A 12,248-nucleotide genomic window follows, 5' to 3' on the forward strand; every position below is an offset into this window, starting at 1 on the left:
CTAAAAGATGCCAGGTATCAGGAGTCAAATAAACTATGCAACCCCACTTAAAGTGCTGCATGAGACACCCTGATATAGTTCTGTGATCTGTGATATACTTCTGTGAATCACTGAGGCATTGTGTGTTTGTGTGTTGTTTGTCCTCAGAATTTCAAATAGCTTGAGGTGTTTTATGATTAATAGTGATGTTGTGCTTTTGGACACACTGTCCTCAGGCACCAGCTTTATGTTTATATGTTTTTATGTTGATGTGCTATTGTTTTTAATTGATTTTATTTTATTTGTATATTTAACCTATTCTTGACTCTGTGGTTCTTGCACTTGTTTTGGGGAACAGGATTTCATTATTTGTATCTACATTTCTGCCTGAGAAATGACACCCTGATATAGTTCTGTGATCTGTGAAACAGTTCTGTGAATCACTGAGGCATTGTGTGTTTGTGTGTTCTTTTTCTTTAGAATTTTCAAATAAACTTGAGGTGTTTTATGATTAATAGTGATGTTGTGCTTGTACTATTTTGGACACACTGTCCTCAGGCTCCAGCTTTATGTTTTATGTTGATAGTATTAAAACAAAGAAAACAATCTGAAGTTGTTGTTTTTAAGTTATATATACCATGATTTTACCGGTCCGGCCCACTTGGGAATAGATTTTCCTCCATGTGGCCCCTGAGCTAAAATGAGTTTGACACCCCTGGTATAGCCTATTGCATCTCTATGTTTACAGGACTATGTTTACAGGTCTATATTTACAGGACTATGTTTACAGGTCTATGTTTACAGGTCTATGTTTACAGGACTATGTTTACAGGTCAATGTTTACAGGTCTATATTTACAGGTCTATGTTTACAGGTCTATGTTTACAGGTCTATGTTTACAGGTCTATGTTTACAGGTCTATGTTTACAGGTCTATATTTACAGGTCTATATTTACAGGTCTATGTTTACAGGTCTATATTTCCTAAATGCATTAAGATATCCTTATTAAGAAACGCCGGCAGAAATATATCCTAATGCAGTTTGTTTGTGCATGTAGAGAAAACAACTGACTTCATGTCTTCCAAATTGTAACAATATCAGAGCTCATGTGGCCCATCCCCCACTCCAGACAGGAATTCTGCACTTTTTGAGTTAAAGGAGTGTCACAACAACTATAAATATTACCACTTTTGCAGTAAAATATTTTAATACAACCATCTAGTTCATAAATGAAAGACATTATAGATGTGAAAAAAACATGGTCGTGTTTTGTTATACCTCGGGTAGGGGTACCTCAAAATGTTGGGGGCATTACTACTAGCCTAAAGATATACAAGGACCTTGAGCATTCCCTCCAGTGGAAAACAGTTTTTTGGAGAGGGGTTTATATATTTATTTTATTTTAGTATTATTAGCTAATCACATCTTTTTAGTATCTAAGGCTATAAACTTGACCAATGCAAAGTGTCAATTCTATGTAAATAGTCTTCCAGGATAGACTCAGGTACTACTAACATGGTAAAAACGTTGTTTTTTCTTAACGTTCTCTGTCTCAGAAGAAAAAGTCAATTGCTCAGCTGTATCGCATTAATTTTTATTTTACATTTAACACATTTGTTGACATCCAAATCAATAACATAGGTAGGGTTGTGTTCTCTAAAAACACTGGTCTGAAAATGAGCTGGCTACACAATGACATTCAGTCACTAGTTTGCACATTGATTTATTGATTGGTTGTTTGATTGATTGATCGGTGATTCAGCGTGTTTGATTATGGAGTAAATCCAGAGTAAAAAGGGCATCCAGTCGGAGTTCTTCTGTTAAAGGAAAGAAAAACACAAATGAAAAGAGTCAGCCATGCGTACATCATATCCACTTAATATGGGTTCATATGTAGATCAGCAGCAGAGTAGACAGGACTCACCGATGGAGGCAGGCAGGAAGTGTCAGCAGCCGAGCCAGAGCATCATTACCCTGTAGGGGCTGAGGTAGGATACAGTCAGAGGGTGTGTCTCTACAGTCTACAGTGTCTTCCTCCTCTCCTCTCCTCTCCTCTCCTCTCCTCTCCTCTCCTCTCCTCTCCTCTCCTCTCCTCTCCTCTCTTCACTCCTCTGGTTCACCCTCTTGTCCTCCTCTCGTTCATCCTTCCCTCCATCATGTTAACAGTACAATAGCTTCCTCTCCTCTATCATCTCAATAGTCTACAGTATCTCTTCTCCTTCCACTTCTTGTTTCCACTCCTCATCTCATCTCCTTCCACTCCTCATCTCCCCTCCTCTCATTCCTCTCCTCTTGTCCTTCCACTCCTCATCTCCTCATTTCATCACCTCACCTCATCTGCTTCCTCTCCTCACCTCCTCTCCTTCCTCTCCTCTTGTCCTTCCACTCCTCATCTCCTCGTCTCCTCTCCTTCCTCTCCTCTCCTCCTCATCTCCTCTCCTCATCTCCTCTCCTTCCTCTTGTCATGTCCTCTCCTCATCTCCTTCCTTATCTCCTTGTCTCGTCTTCTTCTGCACTTAGCTGATAGCTGTTCTGTACTCACAGCCTCCCAGACAGGTGTAAGAAACCTCCAGGTATTTGTAGGTTCCGTAGCAGGGGTCCCCGAAGACCGCGTCATGCCCCACAGTGCACTGACTCTTTCCCTCACACCTGCGGAGTCACACAGTTATAACACATTTATAACACATGCACACACAGGGGGGATATTTGTATAAAATCTTTCAACACCAGAGACATCCCCAAACTAGAGAGGAGAGATGGGGAGACGGATAGAGAGGGAGAGTGTACCATTGTTTGACCACGTCCAGGGTTTTGGGTTGCAGACAGTTCTGGTTGCTGAGCTCGTGGCGTCCAGCAGAACAGGTAGAGCCATCTCTACGGCCGTAGTTAGCGTGAAACACCTGTATCACACCCTTACCTACACACACACAAACATTCAATTGCAGCCTTACCTACACACACACAAACATTTAATTGCAGCCTTACCTACACACACACAAACATTTAATTGCACCCTTACCTACACAGGGGAAGGGGTATTATGGTGTTTGCAGGTGTAATCATGTGCTCACCACAGTCCAGGGAGCTGGTAGAGTGCTCACAGGTGATACTGGTCTCTGAAAACACAACACACACACACACACACACACACAACACTGCTGCTGAGATAATGGATGAGGACAAGGAGGAGGAGCAAGAAAGAGAGGTGGGAGGAGAAATCAAAGAGGAGAAATCAAAGAGAAGTGGGAGGAGTAATCAAAGAGAGGTGGGAGGAGCTATCAAAGAGCGGTGGGAGGAGTAATCAAAGAGAGGTGGGAGGAGTAATTAAAGAGAGGTGGGAGGGTGTAATCAAAGAGAGGTGGGAGGAGCAATCAAATAAGAGGTGGGTGGAGTAATCAAAGAGAGATAGGAGGAGTAATCAAATAAGAGGTGGGTGGTGTAATCAAAGAGAGATGGGAGGAGTAATCAAAGAGAGGTGGGAGGAGTAATCGAAGAGAGATGTGAGGAGTAATCAAAGAGAGGTGGGAGGAGTAATCAAATAAATGTGGGAGGAGCAATCAAAGAGAGGTGGGAGGAGCAATCAAAGAGCGGTGGGAGGAGTAATCAAAGAGAGGTGGGAGGGAGTAATCAAAGAGAGGTGGGAGGGAGTAATCAAAGAGAGGTGGGAGGAGTAATCAAAGAGAGGTGGGAGGAGTAATCAAAGAGAGGTGGGAGGAGTAATCAAAGAGAGGTGGGAGGAGTAATCAAAGAGCGGTGGGAGGAGCAATCAAAGAGAGGTGGGAGGGAGTAATCAAAGAGAGGTGGGAGGAGTAATCAAAGAGAGGTGGGAGGAGTAATCAAAGAGCGGTGGGAGGAGCAATCAAAGAGAGGTGGGAGGGAGCAATCAAAGAGAGGTGAGAGGGAAGGACAGATTGTGACTAGACCGTTTGGGGCTCCATTCATGAAAAAGTGTTGACTACTTTGTATCATGCACAAGCACATTTCACTTGACTAGTTGTTCACTTGACACCACGTACAGGTTGTTGTCCACTGTTCAAGCACAACATTGATGTCCGAAGTGGAATGGCAGTGGACAACAACCTGTCCATGGTATCAAGTGAACGCAAAGCCCATTGGACAGAAGAGGGAGAGCGTCAGAGGGAGAATACTGACTAGCAGGCAGGCAGGCGTAGGTGACATCCAGGTACTTGTAGGTTCCGTAACAAGGGTCAGAGATCTGAGTCTCTCTCATGTTCACCTCACACACCTGCTTCCCGTCACACCTGAAACAACCACAGAGCAACACCAGTAGAAGCATAACAAAACCACTACACAACTCCAACATACCCTATAAAAACGGCTATCTGGTTCTCGTCTGAGTGGTTGTCCTTGTCCAAGCTCTCACAGTCTCTCTGCAAAATTAGCTGTTTGTTCACATTTCTCCAAACGTCAAGTTTTGAAGTTGCTTTAAACGGAAGCCTACTTGATGGTAAAAACGCTCACCGTTGCCCCTAGTGACGACATGGGTTAAGTTAAGGATTTAGGCATATCAGGGTTTAGGCACACAGAAACAACTCTACGGTTTAGTTAAGGCATTCATTCCGACTAGATTAAGTTGAACAGGGATACAGAAACAATTCTAGGATTAATTTAAGGCATTCATTCCGATTGGTTAAATTAAGGTTAAAACCGAAAAATGACTACACTGTTAAGTTTTGCGATTTATTAAGACTTGACAACAGCAGTCTGTTATATAGACCTGGGATCTAGCTCCTGGTACTTGTGTTGTTTGTACCCTAGTGGACAGTTTTGACGGAGTCTCCCGACCTCCTGAGGACATTCAAAAATGTCAAATTTCTACTTGAATCTGGAGTGATCTCCCTGGATTTGATTTGAATCTGGAGTGATCTCCCTGGATTTGACTTGGATCTGGAGTGATTTGACTTGGATCTGGAGTGATTTGACTTGGATCTGGAGCGATTTGACTTGGATCTGGAGTGATTTGACTTGGATCTGGAGCGATTTGACTTGGATCTGGAGCGATTTGACTTGGATCTGGTGCGATTTAACTTGGATCTGGAGTGATTTGACTTGGATCTGGAGCGATTTGACTTGGATCTGGAGCGATTTGACTTGGATCTGGAGCGATTTGACTTGGATCTGGTGCGATTTAACTTGGATCTGGAGCGATTTGACTTGGATCTGGAGTGATTTGATTTGGATCTGGAGCGATTTGACTTGGATCTGGAGTGATTTGACTTGGATCTGGAGCGATTTGACTTGGATCTGCCCACTATAGTGTGTGTGTACCTCTGTGACCACAGTGCCAGAGTTCCTTCCTGGGAACACTTTGTGTTAGTCAGCTGACTCTGAGGTCGTCCCTGACTGCAGGTCTGGCTGTCTGTGCGTCCATACAGTGCTTTCTGAAGAAAGACCACCCCATCTCCTATGAGAGAGAGCGAGAGAGGGGGAGAGGAGGAGGAGGAGGAGGAGGAGGAGGAGGAGGAGGAGGAGGAGGAGGAGGAGGAGGATGAGGAGGAGGTTGAGAGACTCAAGAGTTAACTCAACTAAGTAACTGATTGACACAGAGAGTGTTGTTTCTTACCACATTCCAAATGCACCACACCGTCACCGTCACAGGTAGTCACCTTCTCTGTAGAGGACAAAAATCTGATTGATACAAACACATCACACATACGTCAAATAGAGAAAAAGACTCAGCATATTTCTGTGTGTGTGTGTGTAGGCTACTCACTGCTCTCAAGGCAGCCATAGGTAACGTCCAGGTACATATGAGTCAGGTGTGCGGAGTTACAGAGGTCACACACACTGCCGGAGGTCGCCACCTCACACTTCCCTTTTCCGTCACACCTGGATGAGCAGTAATAATGTCACAAACCTAAAACAGCTTGGACACTGTCCTTACTTCGTTTTTAAAAAACATTATGTTTTTTCTCTCAATTTCCCCCGTCTCTGTGTTATCAGTTTTAGGACCACTTTCTTTTTCAGTGCAGCTCAGTTTTGCTGTGAAGCTGTTCTTGATAAGATTCCCGTCTGGCTGAACTAACATAGGGAGTGGTTACATTCAGTGCATTCGGAAAGTATTCAGATCCCTCGACTTTTTCCACATTTTGTTACTTTACAGCATTATACTAAAACGAATTAAATTGTTTTTTTCCCTCATCAATCAACATACAATACCCTATAATGACAAAGCCAAAACAGGTTTTTAGTCATTTTTGCAAAAAAAAAACAAAAAAAAAAACAAGGAAATATCACATTTACATACAGTGGGGAAAAAAAGTTAGTCAGCCACCAATTGTGCAAGTTCTCCCACTTAAAAAGATGAGAGAGGCCTGTAATTTTCATCATAGGTACACGTCAACTATGACAGACAAAATGAGAAAACAAAATCCAGAAAATCACATTGTAGGATTTTTGATTAATTAATTTGCAAATTATGGTGGAAAATAAGTATTTGGTCAATAACAAAAGTTTCTCAATACTTTGTTATATACCCTTTGTTGGCAATGACACAGGTCAAATGTTTTCTGTAAGTCTTCACAAGGTTTTCACACACTGTTGCTGGTATTTTGGCCCATTCCTCCATGCAGATCTCCTCTAGAGCAGTGATGTTTTGGGGCTGTCGTTGGGCAACACAGACTTTCAACTCCCTCCAAAGATTTTCTATGGGGTTGAGATCTGGAGACTGGCTAGGCCACTCCAGGACCTTGAAATGCTTCTTACGAAGCCACTCCTTCGTTGCCCGGGCGGTGTGTTTGGGATCATTGTCATGCTGAAAGACCCAGCCACGTTTCATCTTCAATGCCCTTGCTGATGGAAGGAGGTTTTCACTCAAAATCTCACGATACATGGCCCCATTCATTATGTCCTTTACACAGATCAGTCGTCCTGGTCCCTTTGCAGAAAAACAGCCCCAAAGCATGATGTTTCCACCCCCATGCTTCACAGTAGGTATGGTGTTCTTTGGATGCAACTCAGCATTATTTGTCCTCCAAACACGACGAGTTGAGTTTTTACCAAAAAGTTCTATTTTGATTTCATCTGACCATATGACATTCTCCCAATCCTCTTCTGGATTCCAAATGCACTCTAGCAAACTTCAGACGGGCCTGGACATGTACTGGCTTAAGCAGGGGGACACGTCTGGCACTGCAGGATTTGAGTCCCTGGCGGCGTAGTGTGTTACTGATGGTAGGCTTTGTTACTTTGGTCCCAGCTCTCTGCAGGTCATTCACTAGGTCCCCCCTTGTGGTTCTGGGATTTTTGCTCACCGTTCTTGTGATCATTTTGACCCCACGGGGTGAGATCTTGCGTGGAGCCCCAGATCGAGGGAGATTATCAGTGGTCTTGTATGTCTTCCATTTCCTAATAATTGCTCCCACAGTTGATTTCTTCAAACCAAGCTGCTTACCTATTGCAGATTCAGTCTTCCCAGCCTGGTGCAGGTCTACAATTTTGTTTCTGGTGTCCTTTGACAGCTCTTTGGTCTTGGCCATAGTGGAGTTTGGAGTGTGACTGTTTGAGGTTGTGGACAGGTGTCTTTTATACTGATAACAAGTTCAAACAGATGCCATTAATACAGGTAACGAGTGGAGGACAGAGGAGCCTCTTAAAGAAGAAGTTACAAGTCTGTGAGAGCCAGAAATCTTGCTTGTTTGTAGGTGACCAAATACTTATTTTCCACCATAATTTGCAAATAAATTCATTACAAATCCTACAATGTGATTTTCTGGAGAAAAAAAATCTCAATTTGTCTGTCATGGTTGACGTGTACCTATGATGAAAATTACAGGCCTCTCTCATCTTTTTAAGTGGGAGAACTTGCACAATTGGTGGCTGACTAAATACTTTTTTCCCCCACTGTAAGTATTCAGACCCTTTACTCAGTACTTTGTTGAAGCACCTTTGGCAGCGATTACAGCCTCGAGTCTTCTTGGGTATGACGCTACAAGCTTGGCACACCTGTATTTGGGGAGTTTCTCCCATTCTTCTCTGCAGATCCTCTTAAGCTCTGTCAGGTTGGATGGGGAGCGTTGCTGCACAGCTATTCCAGTCCGGGCTCTGGCTGGGCCACTCAAGGACATTCAGAGACTTGTCCCGAAGCCACTCCTGCATTGTCTTGGCTGTGTACTTAGGGTTGTTGTCCTGTTGGAAGGTGAACCTTTGCCCCAGTCTGAGGTCCTGAGCGCTCTAGAGCAGATTTTCATCAAGGATCTCTCTGTACTTTGCTTTGCTCATCTTTCCCTCGATCCTGGCTAGCCACTCAGTGCCTGCCGCTGAAAAACATCCCCACAGCATGATGCTGCCACCACCATGCTTCACCGTAGGGATGGTGCCAGGTTTCCTCCAGCTGTGACGCTTGGCATTCAGGCCAAAGAGTTCTATCTTGGGTTCATCAGACCAGAGAATCTTGTTTCTCATGGTCTGAGAATCCTTTAGGTGCCTTTAGGCAAACCCCAAGCGGGCTGTCATGTGCCTTTTACTGAGGAGTGGCTTCCGTCTGGCCACTCTACCATAAAGGCCTGATTGGGGGAGTGCTGCAGAGATGGTTGCCCTTCTGGAAGGTTCTCCCATCTCCACAGAGGAACTCTGGAGCTCTGTCAGAGTGACCATCGGCCCTTCTCCCCCGATTGATCAGTTTGGCCGGGCGGCCAGCTCTAGGAAGAGTCTAGGTGGTTCCAAACTTCTTCCATTTTAGAATGATGGAGGCCACTGTGTTCTTGGGGACCTTCAATGCTGCAGACATTGTTTTGGTACCCTTCCCCAGATCTGTGCCTCGACACAAAGGGTGTCTCAGAGCTCTACGGACAATTCCTTCGACCACATTGCTTGGTTTTTGCTCTGACATACACTGTCAACTGTGGTACCTTATATACACTACCAGTCAAAAGTTTTAGAACACCTACTCATTCCAGGTTTTTCTATATTTTTACTATTTTCTACATTGTAGAATAATAGTGAAGACATCAAAACTATGAAATAACACATATGGAATCATGTAGTAACCAAAAAATGGTTAAACAAATCAAAATATGTTTTATATTTGAGATTCTTCAAAAAGCCACCCTTTGCATTGATGACAGCTTTGCACAATCGTGTTGGTGGTCATAGGGCTGGTGTTGGTGGTGTTGGTGGTGTTGGTGGTGTTGGGGGTCATAGGGCTGGTGTTGGTGGTGTTGGTGGTGTTGGTGGTCATAGGGCTGGTGTTGGTGTTCATAGGGCTTCTGTTGGTGGTGTTGGGGGTCATAGGGCTGGTGTTGGTGGTGTTGGTGGTGTTGCTGGTGTTGCTGGTGTATGTTTGCAAGGTCAGAATGGAAGGGCAAGTCTGTTGTGGCAACTTTCACCGAACACAATTAAAGTTAACATAGGCCCTAGATGCCTTCAACTGCCCAACTTATAGGCATGCTCAATTTAGACGTGTTTTTTTAACAACGTGATATTGCACTCCAAATGGATAACTTGAAATAACATGATGTAGGTTAATGAAATAATCTAAAGAAAAAGTTGATATGATTTATTAGCCTAGTGGTTGTAAGTATTTAGGCACATCATGTGAATTAGGCTTATGTGAAATCATTGTTAAAAGCACAAGATATACTGTTGCATGTAGGTGTAGATTATTTATGGTTTGATCATACAGAAATATCAAAATATTATTTTAACAACTCCAAAGCAATTGCCTGTCTATATGAAGACACCTGCTGGTAACTCTGAACTGGTCAGGTCAGCTCATGAGGTCTCCTAAATATCTGTCGACTACGTAGGACTCATTTCACTAAAGAGGTTTACATTTACATTTACATTTACATTTTAGTCATTTAGCAGACGCTCTTATCCAGAGCGACTTACAGTTAGTGAATACATATTTTTTTCTACTGGCCCCCCGTGGGAATCGAACCCACAACCCCGGTGTTGCAAACGCCATGCTCTATCAACTGAGCTACATCCCTGCCGGCCATTCCCTCCCCTACCCTGGACGACGCTGGGCCAATTGTGCGCCGCCCATGAGTCTCCCGGTCGCGGCCGGCTGCGACAGAGCCTGGATTCGAACCAGGATCTCTAGTGGCACAGTTAGCACTGCAATGCAGTGCCTTAGATCACTGCGCCACTCAGGAGTTCGGATACGCGCCCTGATTACTGTAAAACTGCTGGAAACATGCCAACAGGACACTGAAGTTGGGAAATAAACTATGTTGTATGCAGAACATTGCAAACATTATACATTCAGCGAGCTTGCTATTGACTGAAGTTGTGTGCTTTCTGTGTGTGTGTGTGTGTATGTGTGTGTGTGTGTGTGTACAGACCTCTTAGACACACCGTTGAAGGACTCTGTATCGGAGCAGGCTTTAGGGGTCTTGTTTGATGACAACCCATCAGTTGTGCGGAATTTGACCTCATACACCCTGATCACACCGTAATCTAGACACACACACATACACACAACAAGTGGGTTTAACACTTGCTAAACCATATGAGGCCAGTTTCCTCTACTAAAATTAAGAGAATCTCCATTGAAAGCTTTTTATTCCAGGAAACTGCCCTGTAAAAAAAACTCTGTGCACAGGTGAAGATATACTAGGAGCTGAAGGTTCTGATGGAACACAGGAGTTACTTTACCACACTGGAGTTACTTTACCACACTGGAGTTACTTTACCACACTGAAGTTACTTTACCACACTGGAGTTACTTTACCACACTGGAGTTACTTTACCACACTGGAGTTACTTTACCACACTGGAGTTACTTTACCACACTGGAGTTACTTTACCACACTGGAGTTACTTTACCACACTGGAGGCTGGGATCACCACACGTCAGGAACCTGCGTTGAATCTCTGAAGTTCCATAACCTGGAAAAGGAAAAAATCATGTTATTTTACCTTTTATTCTCTGTCACCTCAATGAGTATTTTCTGCCTCGAGCATAACATGCCATCAGTAACCAGATGATTAGACTCACCCAGACAGAGGCTGGCCTGCAGCACTGGAAGAACAGACAAGAGAATATCATCTTTGTAAATGTGTCCTTTTGCTGGTAAAACTACATAAACACATACAGTTGAAGTCGGAAGTTTACATACACCTTAGCCAAATACATTTAAACTCAGTTTTTCACAATTCCTGACATTTAATCCTAGTAAAAATTCCCTGTCTTAGGTCAGTTAGGATCACCACTTTATTTTAAGAATGTGAAATGTCAGAATAATAGTAGAGAGAATGATTTATTTCAGCTTTTATTTCTTTCATCACATTCCCAGAGGGTCAGAAGTTTACATACACTCAATTAGTATTTGGTAGCATTGCCTTTAAATTGTTTAACTTTGGTCAAATGTTTTGGGTAGCCTTCCATAAGCTTCCCAAAATAATTTTGGTGAATTTTGGCCCATTCCTCCTGACAGAGCTGGTGTAACTGAGTCAGGTTTGTAGGCCTCCTTGCTCGCACACGCTTTTTCAGTTCTGCGCACACATTTTCTATAGGATTGAGGTCAGGGCTTTGTGATGGCCACTCCAAGACCTTGACTTTGTTGTCCTTAAGCCATTTTGCCACAACTTTGGAAGTATGCTTGGGGTCATTGTCCATTTGGAAGACCCATTTGCGACCAAGATTTAACTTCCTGACTGATGTCTTGAGATGTTGCTTCAATATATCCACATAATTTTCCTTCCTCGTGATGCATTTTTTTTTGTGAAGTGCACCAGTCCCTCCTGCAGCAAAGCACCCCCACAGCATGATGCTGCCACCCCCGTTCTTCACGGTTGGGATGGTGTTCTTCGGCTTGCAAGCTTTCCCCTTTTTCCTCCAAACATAATGATCGTCATTATGGCCAAACAGTTCTATTTTTGTTTCATCAGACCAGAGGACATTTCACCAGAAAGTACGATCTTTGTGCAGTTGCAAACCGTAGTCTGGCTTTTTTTATGGCGGTTTTGGAGCAGTGGCTTCTTCCTTGCTGAGCGGCCTTTCAGGTTATGTCGATGTAGGACTCGTTTTACTGTGAATATAGATACTTTTGTACCTGTTTCCTCCAGCATCTTCACAAGGTCCTTTGCTGCTGTTCTGGGATTGATTTGCTATTTTCACGCCAAAGTACGTTAATCTCTAGGAGACAGAACGCGTCTCCTTCCTGAGCAGTATGACGGCTGCGCGGTCCCATGGTGTTTATACTTGCATACTATTGTTTGTACAGATGAACGTGGTACCTTCAGGTGTTTGGAAATTGCTCCCAAGGATGAACCAGACTTGTGGAGGTCAACAGTTTTTTTT

At 43.6% G+C, this 12,248-nt stretch overlaps 1 protein-coding gene across 1 annotated transcript in view; it reads right to left on the reverse strand.

Moving 5' to 3' along the window:
• Positions 1-1,560: 1,560 nt before the first annotated feature.
• The window catches only part of LOC121564749 (L-rhamnose-binding lectin CSL1), an 11,339-nt gene continuing 651 nt past the window's right edge, over positions 1,561-12,248 (reverse strand). Inside the window, exons 2-13 of the mRNA XM_045216162.1 lie at positions 10,944-10,967; positions 10,772-10,834; positions 10,288-10,402; positions 5,715-5,830; positions 5,565-5,612; positions 5,270-5,405; positions 4,133-4,242; positions 3,052-3,096; positions 2,768-2,897; positions 2,523-2,629; positions 1,905-1,963; positions 1,561-1,797 (exon numbers count right to left, since the gene is read on the reverse strand). Coding sequence (XP_045072097.1) covers positions 1,950-1,963; positions 2,523-2,629; positions 2,768-2,897; positions 3,052-3,096; positions 4,133-4,242; positions 5,270-5,405; positions 5,565-5,612; positions 5,715-5,830; positions 10,288-10,402; positions 10,772-10,834; positions 10,944-10,967 — 908 coding nt within the window. The 3' untranslated portion in view covers positions 1,561-1,797; positions 1,905-1,949. The remainder of the gene's footprint in view (positions 1,798-1,904; positions 1,964-2,522; positions 2,630-2,767; positions 2,898-3,051; positions 3,097-4,132; positions 4,243-5,269; positions 5,406-5,564; positions 5,613-5,714; positions 5,831-10,287; positions 10,403-10,771; positions 10,835-10,943; positions 10,968-12,248) is intronic.

The sequence above is a fragment of the Coregonus clupeaformis genome, unplaced genomic scaffold, assembly GCF_020615455.1.
Source record: "Coregonus clupeaformis isolate EN_2021a unplaced genomic scaffold, ASM2061545v1 scaf0624, whole genome shotgun sequence".
Taxonomy (NCBI): Eukaryota; Metazoa; Chordata; class Actinopteri; order Salmoniformes; family Salmonidae; genus Coregonus; species Coregonus clupeaformis.